At 51.8% G+C, this 17,013-nt stretch overlaps 1 protein-coding gene across 2 annotated transcripts in view; it reads right to left on the reverse strand.

Annotated features, from left to right (window-relative positions):
- HSPA12A (heat shock protein family A (Hsp70) member 12A) overlaps window positions 1-17,013 on the reverse strand; it is a 164,105-nt gene that overhangs the window by 77,175 nt on the left and 69,917 nt on the right. The window contains exon 1 of one of the 2 annotated variants that reach the window (XM_055424568.2): window positions 2,397-2,571. The exons of the other annotated variant lie outside the window; for it this stretch is intronic. Coding sequence (XP_055280543.2) covers window positions 2,397-2,439 — 43 coding nt within the window. The 5' untranslated portion in view covers window positions 2,440-2,571. Of the gene's footprint in view, window positions 1-2,396; window positions 2,572-17,013 lie in introns of those variants that run through there. 2 annotated transcript variants of the gene reach the window in all.

Consider the following 17,013-nt stretch of genomic DNA (forward strand, 5'->3'; position numbering starts at 1 on the left):
AAAGGGCAATGCTGGTCGCAGGTTTCTGGTGAAGCTTCAAAAAATAACACACGTTCCTTGCCCTGCACAGAATATGCAGTGAGGAAGCCTCAGGAAAAGATGTGTCAGGTGGTGGCTAAGCAGGCTTTGCTCTTATGAGATACTATTAATATCTCTCATTTTATAGATGAAGGGCTGGAGGCCAGAGAGAAGCAGGGAGCTACCAGGGACACTCTTTCTGTATCCCAAGTCCATGTTCCTGGAACTGTCACAGTGCACTTTGAACTGCAGAGCCCTGAAGTGAAGAGACACTCTAAAACAGGCAGGCAGCAGTGGCAGGTGGCCCAGCACACCCAGCATCCACATCCTGGATGGGGAGGAGAGAGAACTACAGTGTGTGTGTGTGTGTGTGTGTGTGTGTGTGTGTGTGTGTGTGTGTAGGAGAGACAACTACACTCTGTGTGTGTGTGTGTGTGCAGGGTGTGTGCTAAGTCGTTTCAGTTATGTCCCTACTCTCTGTGCACTATAGCCCACCAGGCTCCTCGCTCCATACAATTCTCCAGCCGAGAATACTGGAGTGGGTTGCCGTGCCCCGCTCCAGATCTTCCTGATGTGGGGATTGAACCCTTAGTCTCTTACTTCTTCTGCATCGGCCAGTGGGTTCTTTACCTCTACCACCACTTGGGAAGCCCATGTGTAGGGTAAGGGTGCTAAATTCCATTTTTACTAGACAGAGTGGGGGTGGGGGAGGTTAGTGCACATTTCTGCTCACTCTCTGACAAGCCCTGTGGCCCACCTTGCATTGGGTACAGCCATTCACTCTTCTAGCAGGAAAAGCAAGAACCTGGTTCCCTAAGTTAAGCTTTACAATCCTTAGCCTTTCTGATGTCCCTCCCTTTCATCCTATTTTTTTTTTTCCAATTTAAAGGAAAAGGGTGGGGAAAAGATAAATCAAACCAGTTGCTGAGTGATGTTCAGACAAAAGACATCCTCCAGCCCACTGAGGGCGTTTGTCACCTCCTCCCCAGGAAGGGGAGGGGAGGGGGGCAGATTCGGGATGCTGCGTTTCGGCCCCGCCTGGACTCTCCACGTCCCTCCCGGGGGTGAGCGGTGTCAGGATCTCCCTCCCCCCAGCGCTCCCCCAGCACTGCAGTGCCGAGTTGGGAGGCACCTCCCAGATCCGCAGGAACAATGGGCTGGGGAGGGGGCAGGTGCGGCTCCGAGCGCAGCAGAGGGCGGGGGACACCGCCACAGACCCCAAGGCCGGGAGGACACTTCTCGCGGCGGTTGTGCTGCCCCTGACTCAGTTTCCCCAGCTCTAGTGGGGTCCCCGCAGAGCCGGGCGCTCCTCCGCTGGGTGAATTTTCTCTTATGCCTCGGGCATTTCGATTTCATCCGCGCTAAGAGGCTTGCCTAGTCGCTCCGGAAGCAGCCGCCGGGCTACGCTCCCCATCCCGCAGCTGCTCCCGCCGAGGCTTTGCAGGTCAGGGACGCGCGGCAGCCTCCGTGCGCCCAACTTTCCCCACTTGGGACCCGCAATCCTGGCCAACCCGTCTCCTCTACTGGCGAAGCCCTGATTTATAGCTCTGGGCTCCAAGAGCTGCCCTTCTGCTTTCCCCTGCTTCCAGGTCCCGTCTCGCTCCTTACCCGCCCGCCCTCCCCTCACTTTCTGAGCCCGAGCCACGCTTCCCCCAAGAAAGCAGCCCTGGCACATTTGCGAAATGCGAGCGTCTGTCCTCTGCACCGGGCGCAGTCTCCTCTCCGCAATCCCGGGCGAGAGGGGGCCGCTTCGCTCCTCCTCGGCGCTGAGAATCCCCGGGGGATGGGCGGCGATTGAGAACGGGCTGCAGCAGGGCCCGGAACTACAGCCCGCACTCAGGGCGCGCCGCTCCCGGCCTCGGCGGGGTGAGAGAACAGGTCCAAATCTCGGACTCCCCCTGGTTCCCACCCCCGCCTCGCTGAATCACGAAAATGAGCGGCCGGGGACACCGTATTTCCCGAGGCCGGCCGTTTAAATAGCCAGCGCTGGCGTCCCCCGCAGAGCACTCAGGGGATGGACAGGGGAGACGATGCTCTTCCAGACTCGCACTGGGCCCCGCAGGAGGCGACATCCCGCGGCGGGGGCAGCGAGGTGTCCGGGAGGGGGCTGCGGTCCTCGCCGCAGTGTCCGCACCCCAGCGGGGAGCGGAGCACGTGACCGGCGGGCCACCTTCTAGTGCCCCCCAACCCCCGCCGGACTCCCGGCCCCGCCGCGGTGCTGCCCCCGGCCCTAAGAGGGAAGGGGGCTAGGGCCGGCGGGGACCGGGCCGCCGACGTTCCCGCGACCCACGATGGGGCCCCGGGGCGCCGGGCCGAGCGCGCCCCCTCCCTCCCCGGCGCGCCCCGCCGCTCCCCGGGACCCCGCGCCGCGCGCTCACCTCGGGACCCCGGGTCGCCGCCGCTGGCCTCCTTGTCCGCCATGGTCGCGCAGCCCCCGCCCGCGAGAGGAGCCCCCGGCGCGGCGTCCGAGCCGGGCAGGTGCCGGTGCGTGTTCTCGGCGGCGCTCGGGCCGGGACTGAGCAGCCGGGCAGCGGGAGCACTGCTCTGACGAGGCCGCCGCCGCAGCTCGAGCTCCTCCCCGCGCTCCTCCCGGGCCCGCCCCGCGACCCGCGCCCCGCCCCGCCGGCCCGTTGGGGAAAGCAGACGCGGCGTCCGGCCCAGCCCGGACCCGCCGCGCCTAGCCGGGCCCCTCCTTTCCGGGGCTCACCCCTGAGGCGGCCGCGCCCGGGGTGATGGGCGCGCCCCGGGCCCGGTGACTTGCCAGCTGGCCAGACGCAGGCGCGCGCTGGGCGCTCTGATGGGCGAGCGGCGGGGACTGGATGTCAGATCCCTTTGGCCCCGCAGCGCGTCCAGCCTTTGGAACGGAAGGGGTGAAGCCCTGCCTGCACCAAGCATCGCACAGGCACCCCACTCTCCAGAGGACGCCCGCTCCCCCAGGGTCCCAGAGGAACCGTCAAGGATCCGCGTGAGGGAGGAACCCGGCGCGGCCAGCGCTCAGGCCGCAGGCAGAGGACCAGCGCGCGGGCCGTGCTCTGGGCATCGCCGCAGGCATCAGCCTCCAGGCCACCTGCCGGACTGCATGGCAACTCGGAAACCGGGAGGCGCCTGCTGCAGAGGATGAACCGACTCTTCCACATATGGGCTCCGCCCCGGCCCTCCTTACAATCTGAGAATAACGACATTAATAATTCAGGGGCTGGGAGTCAGTGATTCATTCTCCCTGTCCTCTGGCACACGCGCCACCCCGCACCTGTTTGATCCTGGCCAGGTAGCTTTTGAGTCCTCTATGCAAAGAGGCAACGAGCCTATGATAAGATTCTAACGATCACAGTTACTGGATCCTTCCCCTAGTGCCTGACACTATGCTAAGCCCTTAAGAGCCTTATCTCATTTTCTCTGGAAAACTCTGAGAGGTCCGGACCAGAGATCCCCATTTTGCAGATAAGGAAACTTATTTGAAGGTGTTAAGTGATGATTCCAAGAACACACATAGCAAGTAACTGCCCAGGCTGGAATCCCACCCAGGTCAAAACCACCAGCTTCTCCACCCTGAGATGGGCCACAGCTCCCAAAGGGCACTTAGCCTTTACTCATCATGCACTCGATTGATGGAGGATGGGATAGGCAGAGGGCTACAGGGAGAGCCTGGAGACCAGGGTCTGCTTAGAAAGTAATGGTAGCGTGGTGAGTTAAAAGGATGAACTTATTATCTATCTCCGTACATTAAAAATCTCAGGCTTCCTTAGTGGTCCAGTGGTTGGGAATCCACCTGCCAATGCAAGGGATACAGGTTCAACCTCTGGTCCAGGAAGATCCCGCATGGCAGGAGGCAACTTAGGCTGTGCGCCACAACTATTGAGCCGGCAAGCCCTAGAACCTGTGCTCTGCAACAAGAGAAGCCACGGCAATGAGAAGCTAGAGCACTAACTAGTTGTGTAGTCCCTACGCAACAATGAAGACCCAATGCAGCCAATAAATAAGTAAATAATTTTTAAAAAACCCAAATGTATAGTCTCTGGCTGTGTATGAAACCACAGGAAAGTTAGTTAACCTCTCAGAGCCTCAGTAGTCTTATCTGTGAAATGGGTACAACAGGAGACCCCCCACTTCCTAAGACTGAAGAGGACTAGATGAGATGCTGCATTTAATATGTTTCACTTGGAGTCTGGCACCTGATAAGCAGTCCAATAAATATTCAGTTCAGTTCAGTCGCTCAGTCGTGTCTGACTCTTTGCGACCCCATGAATCACAGCACGCCAGGCCTCCCTGTCCATCACCAACTCCCAGAGTTCACCCAAACTCATGTCCATCGAGTCGTGATGCCATCCAGCCATCTCATTTAGATATTATTAAATCAGAAACTTTTTAAAAAGTGGACAAAGGCCAGTTAGGCATGGCAGTGGGCAGTAGGAGAATACAGAAGGGGGCTCCCAGAGTAGAGAACAGCGTCTTCCCCCAGAGAACCCTCTCCCTACCAAGGCAGCTTGCTTGCTGAGACAATGCCGCACCAGCTCAGGGGCAGACCCAAGAGATGATCTGGAGGCCAGGAGTTTGTAACACCCAAATGCGGGTGCGAGGAAGGGTTGAAGCAGCTGTTACAGTGACAGCCTGGACAGCCAGGCTCAGGACGAAGAGCGGAAGGGCTGCCACTGGCCCTGCATCAACCCTACAGTCGCCTTCCTGTTCTGCTCGTATGCCCCCATTTCTCAAAGCTGGCCAGGCTGAGGCTCCTTGAGTTAGAACATCAGAGGGCAAGGGCGGCCCCCAGCCCTCTCTCCACTGAGCATCAGTGTCTCATGGACACATGCCTGGGCAGTGACACCAGAAAGAGCTTTCTGTTAAACACGGTTCTGGCTGAGTCTCTTGTGCTCAAAACCATGCTGGGTTCCCCTCTTCTATAGGAAAAAAACCCTGACTCTTGAGAGAGACATTCAACACCTTTCACCATAGGGAGCCCAAACTTTCCCTTCAGTAGTCTCTTTCCCAAAAGACTTTCCTCCACCAGCCGTCCTCGGCCTGCCTCCATCTCTATGTTTGGTACCCTGTTCACTTCCCTCCTCCACCTGCACGTATCCAGACATCCTTCAAGGTCCCAGTCCAAAGCCATCAGTGCAAGGAAAGCTGGGGCACTGCCCCCAACCCCAGGCTCCCATGGTATTCTACATACACACACCTCTCTTTTTTCTCCTCCTCTACACTGTCTGCTGGGCTTCCTTGGTCGCTCAGTGGTAAAGAATCCGCCTGCAATGCAGGAGACTCGGATTTGATCCCTCAGTCAGGAAGATCCCCTGGAGAAGGAAATGGCAACCCACTCCAGTATTCCTACCTGGGAAATCCCATGGACAGAGGAGCCTGGTGGGCTACAGTCCATGGGGTCGCAAAGAGTCTGACACTGTCTGCTGCTCATGCAGTTCAGCACTCAGGAGGCTCCTCCCTTTATCTCCAGACTCCCACCTTCACACCCAGGGCTGCACCTTCCTCCAGGGTTCCAGACCTCCTGAGAGTCTCCCCAGGGTGCCTCCAGGCCCTTCCCACTCAACCGAAGCCCAATTCATCCTCTGCTGTCCTCCCTCCTGGGTGCTGGGGCTCAGTAAAGGCAGCACCACCCACCAGTCGCCAAGCCACACACCTGGGCATCAGTTTTCACGGCTCCCTCTGTGTCCATCCAAGTTTGTTCTGTTTCCAAGTCAGGTGTTGCCTAGTTGACTTCGGAAATCTCGTTTTTGTCCCCATGGCCGCCTCCTAGTCCAGGACCCATCATTTCTCACCGTCTATGGGCCTGCAGGACTCCCTCCCTGGTCGGACCCCTATGTCCTGTGCTGTCCCTCAGTCCATTCTTTAGGATTCTGGCTTGCCCTGCTCACCTCTCCAGGTCCATTTTTCTCCTGTGACTTCTTTCAATCTCTCCCACTCACCCCTGCCTCTCCTATGCTGGGATTTTGTTGTTGCTCAGTCACTAAGTCATGTCCGACTCTGTGACCCCAGGAACTGCAGCACACCAGGCTTCCCTGTCCTTCACCATCTCCTGGAGTTTGCTCAAACCCATGCCCTTTGAGTCGGTGATGCCATCCAACCATCTCATCCTCTGTCACCTCCTTCTCCTGCCTTCAATCTTTCCCAGCATCAGGGTCTTTTCCAATGAGCAGCCTGTCTGAACCCAGAGAGCACCCTCTCCTTATCAAAGCAGCTTGTTTGCTGAGACAATGACCTGTCAGAAGCAGCGGGCAGCCCCCAGCCCCCAGCCTCCTGCCACCTGCTGTGGAAAGGCCTTGGGCGCCATCTGCCCTCTCTGCTGACCCCCAGCTGTAGTGACAGCAAAGCAAGTGAGGAAGATGGCCGATGACATGCAGGCCTGCGCTGTGCACAGACAGCGGACTGTTTTGATTTTCAGGGAGCGAGAAAGGCAAGGCACACGCTGCCTTGGGCTTGCCCTCTCGTGGCTTTAATAATCTGCATGGTAATTAGGAATCGCCCTGGTGAGCACGCTCAGGAAGCCAGGTGCTGGCCTTGGTCTACACGCACCACCTCACCTAATCGTGGAGGTGGCCCTTGCCGTTTTCCAGGAGGACATGGAAGCATACAAAGGCTGAGGCACCTGACCGGCTTCCTCTAGCTGTGAGCAGAAGAGCTGGATTCAAGGCCAAGTCCGGCTCTTTTTTTTTTTTTAATGTGAGCCATTTTAAAAGTCTTTATTGAACTTGTGACAATACTGTTTCTGCTTGATGTTTTGGATGTTTTGGCCGTGAGGCATGTGGGCTCTTCGCTCCCCAGCCAGGGATGGAACCCACACCCCCTGCACTGGATGGTGAAGTCTTAACCACTGGACCACCAGGCCCATCTCTTGCCACTGGACATCAGGAAGGTCCCCCCTGGCCTCCCTTGATGCCCATGGTCTCTTCCGCAACAGCTGCCAGAACGAGAGCCATTACCCTTCTGTTGCCACCAGAGCCGATAGGAACTGACCTTCCAACACCTCTTGACTCTCACTCCTTCAGCTCTCTCTTTCCTCAAACCAAAACACACACGCAACCCATCTGAACACCCCAAATCTGGCCCCCCTCGGGGCCTCTGCTCTCATTGGTCACATTCCCCTAGAGAGTCACGGGCCCTGCTCCCTCACTGACTTTGGGAACTGCCACCTTCCCAAGTCATTCCGTAAGGCAGCTGCTTCCTTCCAACTAGGAGGGAAGGAAGCTCCATGAGGACAGGATGTTGGACCAAGGTGCTCACCTCTGTATCCCAGTGCCCAGAGCACTGCCCGGCATGGCGAGCACTCAACAAATGCTCGAGGGTGGATGGACTGACTCAGTGAAATCAGAACACACCAGGCTTCGCCTGGCTGGAAGGACCAAGCCCACCTTGGGATATTACACTGGGGGCTTTCCCAGACATTTCAGAGAATGTCCAGATTTATGAGAGGTTACTTGGCTGCATGGAGTCCCTTGGACTGCAAGGAGATAAAACCAGTCCATCCTAAAGGAAATCAACCCTGAATATTCACTGGAAGGACTGATGCTGAAGCTGATGCTCCAATACTCTGGTCACCTGATGTGAAGAGCTGACTCACTGGAAAAGACCCTGATGCTGGGAAAGGCTGAGGGCAGGAGGATAAGGGGGTGACAGAGGATGAGATGGTGGGATGGCATCAGTGACTCAATGAACATGAGTTGGAGCAAATTCCAGGAGATAGTGAAAGGCAGGGAAGCCTGGTGTGCTGCAGTTCATGGGGTTGCAATGAGTCGGACACAACTTAGTGACTAAACAATAACAACAACTTGGCAGAAAGTCCCATCCAGCTCTCCTCCCACAGCAGCCTCCATATGATTTATTCTATACCCTCTGGGCCACTGGGGCAGTGATGATGCCCGCATTCTACCAATATCAATTTCAGGTCTCAGTTGGAAGCCAAGTCACCACCTTCCAGCACCCTCATGCTGGTCACTCCAGCCACATGGATCTGTCCTCAGGTTTCCAAAAAGCCAATATATCCACTGGGAGCCCATTCTTCACTCATTTTGCTAGGTAAACCCCTCTCCTCCTCCAGGTCTCAGCTTAGATATCACTTCCTCCCGGAAGCTCTGCAAGACAGCATAAGGCCCTCCCCTGTACTCTGCACCTGAATCCCTAAGCCTTCCTATCCTAGCACTTATCACAACTCAGGGCTCAGTATTATTAACCCATTGTATAGATGACAAAACTGAGGCCCAGAAAGGCCACCTCATTAAGAAGCTCCTGAGCTGAGACTATAACTCAGAGAGGAGAATTCAGGTTTTTCCAACTTCAGGCTGCCCATTTCCCCCTCCAGCTGCAGCAACCCAAGGGTAGGTGGGTCATACCTACCACAGGGGATAGGCCTTGTATCCCCCAGACTCTGGCATAGTGCCTGGAGCAGACACTTCAAGACAGTTGAATCTTGAAGAAAAGCAGCCTCTTCAACTTCAGACCCCCACCTTTCTCATCGTCTCCAAGATCCTTTTCACTAACCAACCCACAGACACCTCACACCAATAGCCTCCTTCTTTGTTCTTTGACCCAAACAAAGACATACCCTCCCTCCTTTAATATTCATGCAAGTAGAAGCCAGAGCCCAGTGGCCCACCTAGCTAACCACTCCACTGGGCAGTCAGGATACCCTGTTTGTCACCTGCACCTACCGCCCACCGTGAAAAGGGCGTGACACATGGACAGGTGTGCTGTGGGTGGTTGAGGGTGGTGGCTGAGTCCTCCAGGCCTACCCAGCTGAGACAAGACTGCAAAACATTTGCTGATGGATCCTACCATGGAGGGTGCTGGTCCTGCAGGCTCATGGGAACCCAGGACAGAGGATGTGCAACTGGAGGAAGCAGAGTGGAGAAGAGCATGGTTCATGGGCGTCAGCCAGGGTCCAAATCTGGGTTGAGCCTCTCCCTGCCCACTTCAGGTGACCTGGGGACACACCTCCCTAAGTCTGTTTCTTCATCTGTAAAAATGCTGATAATCATCGGTAGGATAATTATGGGAGATAATACATGTAAAACTCTCAGCATAGGGCTGGGCTACATCTGTTGCAGTAAATAGGAATTCTTATTATTTAATTTGCCAGTCTGAACCACAAAAATGCCTCTTCTTTGTGTATCATAAATTATAGAATGGATCTAAGCAAAATTTTCTTGGCTGGCAAAGACACACAGAAGATTTGGGGGTGAGTGGCTTTTTTTTTTAATGTTTATCTGAAAAAAAAATTTTTTTAAGTTGGAGAAACACTGACACTCATCCAAATCTGAGCTTTTATGTGGGAAGTTTCCAGTAAAAAGCTGCTCTGGATTTTATGATATACCACCAGAATTTTGTCTATAAGCTAAATCCTAAAAGTGACTCCTTTATAACAAGAGCAAGAGTCAGATGAGCTAAGGCAACATAGAAACCCACTGGGAAAGCCTGGACATGTGTCAGGTTCTTGACCTCTGACCTTCAGTACATTTTAAATATCCAGCCTCATAGCCGAATCACCATGTACTGTTTACACATCCTCTTCCCTTGGATTTCCATCCCATCTGGTGTGAATCAGTACCTCCATTAACATTCCAAAACACACTTCACGTATACAGTGTGGGCTGCTGCGTGACTCTTGCAGGAGAGAAATTCAAGGGCCAGAGGAAATGATCTCTCAAGATATTACAGTCACTCAAACCTGCAATGTAAACTTTGGAAATGCCAGCTCAGGTAATGAAGGGTTGTCCAAATATTTTGGGTAAGTATTTTAAACAGGAGAACGAATGTCTGTGGTTACTCTCTCAGCAACATTCTCAGAGCCGCTCAAACCCTGGTCCTGCAAGTTCCTGGTTCGTAATAAAATGGAACATTCAGGAAGACACATCCCAAGGGGGACACTGCATGGTGAAACAAGGCTCAGGGAAGGAAAACTGAAATGATGGCATGGCCAGGAGAGCTTTCGCGAGAGCTGCAAGGAAGTACAGACTATTAGGGCCAGAAGGTTTCCTGTTACAGAGAAAAACTACTTCTCTCATTTTCTCTAGGTCACAGTCTAGTGCCTGGCTCACAGTAGGTGTACAATAAATATTTGTTGAAGAAATAAATAAATGGTCAAATAAATCAACAGTGGAGTGGAAACTGGGGCTCTGAGATGCTAAATCTCCGGTTCAAAGTCACACAATTAGAGACAGAGCTGGGGCCAGGCTCCAGCTCTCTGCCTCCAAGCTCAGCCCAATTGCCACCCCAACCCTGCCACCCCCACCCCAGGTTCCCCTCTACAAAGGGCCCAGGGACTTCCCTGTTAGTCCAGTGGCTAATCACTGCACTTCCAATGCAGGGGGCCTGGGTTCAATCCCTGGTAAGGGAACTAGATCCCACATGCCACAAATAAGAGTTCACATGCTGCAAGTAAAAGATCCTGCATGCCCCAACTAAGACTAGGTGCACCCAAATAAATAAATAAATTTTTAAAAAGCCCAGCAGGAGACGGCTCACTCTGTGATTGATTGGTCATGACTGACTGGAACTGTGGTAGAGGCACCTTCTAGTCTGTGCAAAGGAGTTCGGTAATGATTAACAGTGTCTGTCAGTGTGGATGATGATATCCATGCTTTGGTATCTTGACCCCAGGGATCCTACCTCTCTAACTTTCTAGAATCCTATAATGGGCAGAGAGCCCTCTGCACAATGCAAAGGTAAATCTGAGAGGATCCAGCCACCTACAGCCTCAAATGCCAGGAAGAGCCCTTGAATAACCAAGTCTCCCCTAATCACGGTGCTGCCTGGTCACCCACGATCCAGAGCCACCTATCCAGATGGCTCAACTCCATCCCAGGAGCATTTGCACTAGATAGAGGCAGGCTGGTGTGCCCTCTGGGTCTGCGCAAGTGTGCATTTTCTTCCTAGTGGCAGACCCGTCATCACAGTATTTGCCTGGAAAAGAGACATGAGAAGCACTGGGCTGAGAGGAAAGGAGATTGAGCTCTGGGTCACCAAGTCCCTGAGCTCGGCCCAGAGGGATCTTATTTCTGAGCCTCGATTTTCTCACTAGTAAAGCAGGGAGGTCACATTAGGGGACTTTTAAGACTTTCCCAATAACCCATGAGAAGATATCCTTCAGTTCTCAAAGCGGTGAAAATGTTAAGTCGCTCAGTCGTGTTCGACTCTTTGAGACCCCATGGACTGCAGCTGGTCAGCCTTCTCTCTCCATGGAATTCTCTAAGCAAGAATACTGGAGTGGGTAGCCATCCCCTTCTCCAGGGGATCTTCCCAACCCAGGGATCAAACTGGGGTCTCCTGCATTGCAGGTGGATTCTTTACCATTTAAGCCACCAGGGAGGCCCTCTGAAAGCCATAGGCCTTCAGTTACTCATTTCATAGATATTGATTGAGGTTTTAATATGTACCAGGCACTGTTCTAAGCCTGGCGGAAATACAACAGCCAAAATGTATACTCTTGGCCAGTGAGTCTCTTATCTTTATTGGGTGAAAGGGTGCCACAAAACCCTTTTGGGAAACAGAGTTGTGGCTCTTCTCCCCAGAACCATACCCAAATATTCACCCATACCGCTACCGTCGTACAGCTCCAGGGTCTCAGCACCTTGAAGCTCAGCCAAGGTCCCTTAGATGTCAGGTTAACAGCCAAACTCCAAAGCCTCTGCTGCTTAGCAACAAAACAAAACGGCAGCTCTTCTACAAGTGGGCTGTGTGGAGGAGGCTGCCTTGTCCGGGAAGCAGCTTGTGATGTCACTGGCTGGTGAGGGCTCTGGCATCAGACAAGCGTGGGTGACCCTGGGAAAGTTACAGACCTTCTCAGAGCCTCCACCTCTCCCTGGAAAATGTGGACAGTGATGGCACCTCACATGGCAGGAAGATTGTTGGAGATAGTGCATTTGGAGACTCAAACATTGCCTGGCTCAGAGCCAACATGCCACCCCCAACCACCACCATCTCCAGGCAGCAACTGGAGCTGACACAAGTGAAGCCATTGCTCCAACGCTGGCCCTTCCACCTGCACCTCCCTCTAGTCCCAGCCTCTGAGATTTGTTCATCCCCACTCCTTTCATCGGAGAATTCCAGATCCATATGCTTGAGATGGAATTTCAGTCTGGACAAAGCTCCAGGCCAAGTGAGAACTGAGCACAGGCACCTTGGCCTAAGTGAGGAGATGGAGAACGGGGCGGTGGTGAGGACTTCGGGGGTTCGCAAAGAAATAGCCTGTGGCTACCAACAGTCCTAAGCCCTGTCTTCTTCTCCACATCTGCCTTTGGTTTGTACTTTGCCTTGGCCATTTTCCTGGTTAACGAGTGAGTGATCAGCGTCACTTCTCTGCACGGCCAGCATCAGCACAGTGGCACAGGCCACCTCTTTCTCATCAGCTTCGGTCCCCCAGCCCTCCAGCGCAACTCTTGTGCTCCCTTCAGTTCACCTTCCTGAAACCGCCTGACAGATGGCTGGGAAGTTTGTAGAGATCCACTTCTCGCCTGGCCATATCCCCCCACCAAAGGACTTCCCATTGGAATTAGAGTCAAACCCAAACCTGTTTCCCAGGTCTATGAGGCGCAGCAGATATGGCCTCACTCACCCTGCCAGCCTCATCCTGGTCACAGCTCTGTCCCATTCTCCCGTTCCTGGGCCTCTAAGCCCAGATGACACATTTGTGACAATTAGAACAAGAAGCCTCTTTCTCAAGACACTTGACTTTCAACTGCTGGAAAACCGGCATAATATCCTGACTTAGTCAAAATAACACACTGGTTTCAAGTGCTGATAAATGGAGGGAAAAAACATGCAGACCCACAACGTCTAGGATGTCCCTGGGATTTTTGATCAGGTCACCACCTGCCCAGCTTTCTGTGACCCTACAGCAAACCCATCTTCCTGCTTCACCCTCTGCACCCCTCTCTGCCCTGTTTTACATCATCCAATTGACTCGCCTTAAAGGTCAGCTCCTTGGAGGGGCCCTCCCTGGCCTCACCTGTTGCTCCATGTCTTATCACTCCACACCATTTCTCCCCAGCACACGTATACTTTAAAGTCATTTATATTTGTTTATTATGAGCCTGCTCCACTAGGCTATAATCTCACTGTGGGCTGTAGTAATAATAAACTTTTATTAAGCATTTGCTCTGTGCTGGACCCTGCTAGGCACTTTACTTCTATAGCCCCATTCAAACTTCACCGCAATGCAGAAGAAGGAACTATACTATGATTGTCCCCATTTTACAGACAAGGAAACTGAGGCCCACTGTGTTACCCAGGGGTAAGTAGCAGAGTCAGAATTTATACCTGAACAGGCTGAGCTCAGTAGAATGCCAGGGTATATCCTGAATTCCATGGAAAGTTGAGCAGGGCTGTGTCCCCACACCTTGTCTGGCACCTGGCACCTAGCAGAGCCTCAAGAAACATGCTGAATGAATAAATCATCAAATGTGGAAGGCAGAATTATAGTTTACAAAGTACCCTCACATCTTGCTTGAATCATAAAGCACTCAGAAGGAGGCATCACTATTCTCAACATTTTTAAGATGAAAAAATTGATGGCCTGGTGAGATCAGGAGTAGCCTTCGCTGAGACCGTAATTCTAAGGGGCTGCTTTAAGCCACTCCTTTATTTTTGTGTTTTATTTTAAAACTGCATGTACACTTTGCATTCTATTCAATGATACATCTGCTTTTGTTTTCTAAACAAAACTAAAATCTCAAATTTCTATTACTTGTTTTTAAAATGTCTTATTTCAAGCATCAACACAATTAGAGAGACTGTTATAATGAACCCCCAAGTACCTATCACCCAAATAACTTAAATTTTAAAAACGAGCTCTTTGAGTGAAATTGACTCTCCCAGGAAGAAATCATAGTGGATGTCCTTTACAGTTTTATATAAACATGCTCATTTAATGTTCTCAGCCTTCCCACTAAGAAGTATAAATTAATATCAGCCTTTATTTACAGATGGGGACATTGAGGAAAGTCAAGTCGTGTGCCGAAAGTCTCAGAGCAAGAAGGAGCAGAGCCAGGAGTCACCCAGAACTGACTAGCAGTGCTTGGCAGTAAAGTATATGCTCTAAAACAAGTCAAGGAAATGGGTCCATCCCCTCTTTCTTTTAAAGTTTGCATTAAAATCTCACCATTTCCAAAAACGTCCCACTGCCAATCAGCAAAGACACCTGGCTATCCATTTATCTTTTCCCGCCTTCTTTCTCATCCGTTCTCTAGTTCCATCAGACACATGCAGACCCTTCACGGGCTAGCACACAAAGTCCAGCCAGGCATGGACCCAGCCCTCTAGGAGCTCCTAGTATCAGTGGAAAGGAGAGAAACAGAAACACAACCAAAAGTCAAGCAGAATTTGTCAGGCACGTGCTCTGGGCCTCACCTACCCTCTGTCTGCTCCATCAGGGAGCAAGGCTCTGGGAGGCAGTGGGCAGAGAGCAGAGTGGTTAAGGGGTGTGGATTTGGGAGCTGGATTAATTCCTTGGACAGAGGAGTCTGGCAGGCTACAGTCTGAAGGGTTGCAAAGAGTCAGACATGACTGAGCACACCCACATGCACTGGTTTGAATTCCAGCTCCATCCTTTCCTAGCTGTGTGGCCCTGGGTAAGTCACCTATCCTCTCTAAGTAACTTGTAAAGGAGGAATGACAAAACCACATACTCTTGAGCCACTGGAGCATACAGTAGATAATCCTTAACCCAGTTTCTTCAACAAAGGAAGCTTTCCATCAATGTTGGCCATTACAATTGGCTTTTACTTGCAACCAGTTCCCAGTCATGAGTCCCACCTTGCCTGAATGAGGCATCTTTCTAAAAGAGTATACACAGTTCCCTGTGGGATTTTTTTTTTTAAATCAGCCTCTCCTCAGAAAGTCTGCAGATTTGGAAAAAAAAAAAAAAAAGTTCTCAGCTTTCCCTACTCAGCTGACCAAGGATGTCAACCCCTTGTAAGAAGAACAATCTGGTGGTCAGTGGAGCAAGGACAAGGATGCCGTGATGTTTCCCAGCCCAGCGCTGGCCCATATCCGTGAATCCACAAGCAAACCTATGACCAGGAGGCCTGAGGGTCCAGAGCCAAAACCTCAGGCTCTGGCCATCCCGGGTCCCATCCAGCCTCTCTCCGGGATCTCCTCCTAGGTTGATAAGGACCAAGAAGACTCCAGAACACCAGACACACGGATGCACTTTGCCAATAGAGGTCGTCACTATGTTAGCAGTGAGACAGCACCAGACCTGGTCTCCGGACCCCCAGCTCCAAGAACCAGGGGCTGCACAGAGTTCCTGTGTGGCTTTGGGCAGGTCACCAGAACCTCTGATATCCAGTCTCCCCATTTGTACTGCACATAAAAATCATCACTTCCATCTCATCCTGCCTGCCACAGACCTGCAGTGGAATCCCAGTTTTGCCACTTTTGTGACCTTAGTTGCTTGAAGCCTTACTTTCATCATCAGTGAAATGGGAATAATGACTACATCCACTGCCTAGTGCTGCTGAGAAGATTAAATGAGGCAATGTGTGTAGAATGCTTGGCGCAGGGGCTGTGTGTGTGTGTGTGTGTGTGTGCGCGCGTGTGCTTGTCCGCCTACCATAGCAGAATGTATGACCATGTCCATGGAATTTTCCAGGCAGGAATACTGGAGTGGATTGCCATTTCCTCCTCCAGGGGATTTTCCCGACCCGGGGATCGAACCTGGGACTCCGGCACCTCCTGCATCGGCAGGCGAATTCTTTAGCACTGTGTCACCTGCAGGGGCTGCCACACAGGGAATGTTCAGTGATAGAGAATGGATGTTCCATGGTAAAGAAAGACTATAACACTGAGTTTCACCATCGGTTCCTTTTTGTGTTTGCTTATTTTATGCTGGGCACCAAGCCGATCATTTGACTTGTGATATTTCTTTTCACCTTCACGAGACAGCTGGCCTCATGCACAGGACTGGAACAGCCTTCCTGGGCAACATGGTGAGTCCACAGGTCAGCCTCTTCCTGCCACACCCCCGCATGGGTCAGCTACCTGCCATTCAGTCCCACTGGCAACAGAGCCAGGGCTTAAAGCTGTCCCAACAAAGGCCCTCCCAAGCTGGCAGGAGGCAGAAGGCAGAGAAGGAAGTAGGCTCCTCCCATAACAAGTCTGCCCCTGGACGGTCTTCACCCATAAAGTGAGGAGAAAATGTACTGGCTTGAACCCCTAAGGATGGAAAGTGCCAAGGTCTGAGTAAAAGTAAGAAGGTATTATCTATTTTACCTTCTAAAAGTCTGTCATTTTCTTCATTTTCCATTTTGTCTTGTGTCCTGATAAACTTCTATGTTCAGAGCAAGAGAGGAAGTTAAAGAAAAAAATATATATATTGAACCTAAAAAATTTGTTCTGCTTTTCAGAAACAAAACAAAGTGAGGTTAGAAGGAAAACAGATAAGGAAATAGTTGGCATTGCATGTGATCTAATAGGAGAGTCAGTGTGTATGATTATCAAAGTCTGAGAACTAAATATGCAAAGATCACCAAGAAATATCCCCAAGGAGAAAGCAAACAGCTAAACACATGAAAAGTTACCAATCTTATCAGTAATTTATACATGTATGTATATGGTTAAGGGCTTCCCAGGTGGTGCTAGTGGTAAAGAACGCTACTGCCAGTGTAGGAGACATAAGAGACGCCGGTTCAATCCCTGGGTAGGGAAGATCCCCTGGAGGAGGGCACAGCAACCCACTCTAGTATTCTTGCCTGGAGAATCCCATGGACAGAGAGCCTGGCAGGCTGCAGTCCAAGGGGTCCCAAAGAATCAGACACAACTGAACGACTTAGCATGCATGCATGTATACGGTTAAACACTTAATAAACATGGCATAAATTATAAAACTGTCAATCAATAATATATATGCATATATATATATCTGAAAATGATGAGATTATGTTAAAATCTATACTTTCATACAAACATACATACATAGTACCATAGTACACCTAGTAGGTTCACAGTTCAGAAAACTATTATGGCAACATTAAAAACACTTCAATCAATTAAAAT

The sequence above is a fragment of the Moschus berezovskii genome, chromosome 12 (genome assembly GCF_049115385.1).
Source record: "Moschus berezovskii isolate FMDL1 chromosome 12, NW_MosBer_1.0, whole genome shotgun sequence".
In the NCBI taxonomy this organism is placed as follows: Eukaryota; Metazoa; Chordata; class Mammalia; order Artiodactyla; family Moschidae; genus Moschus; species Moschus berezovskii.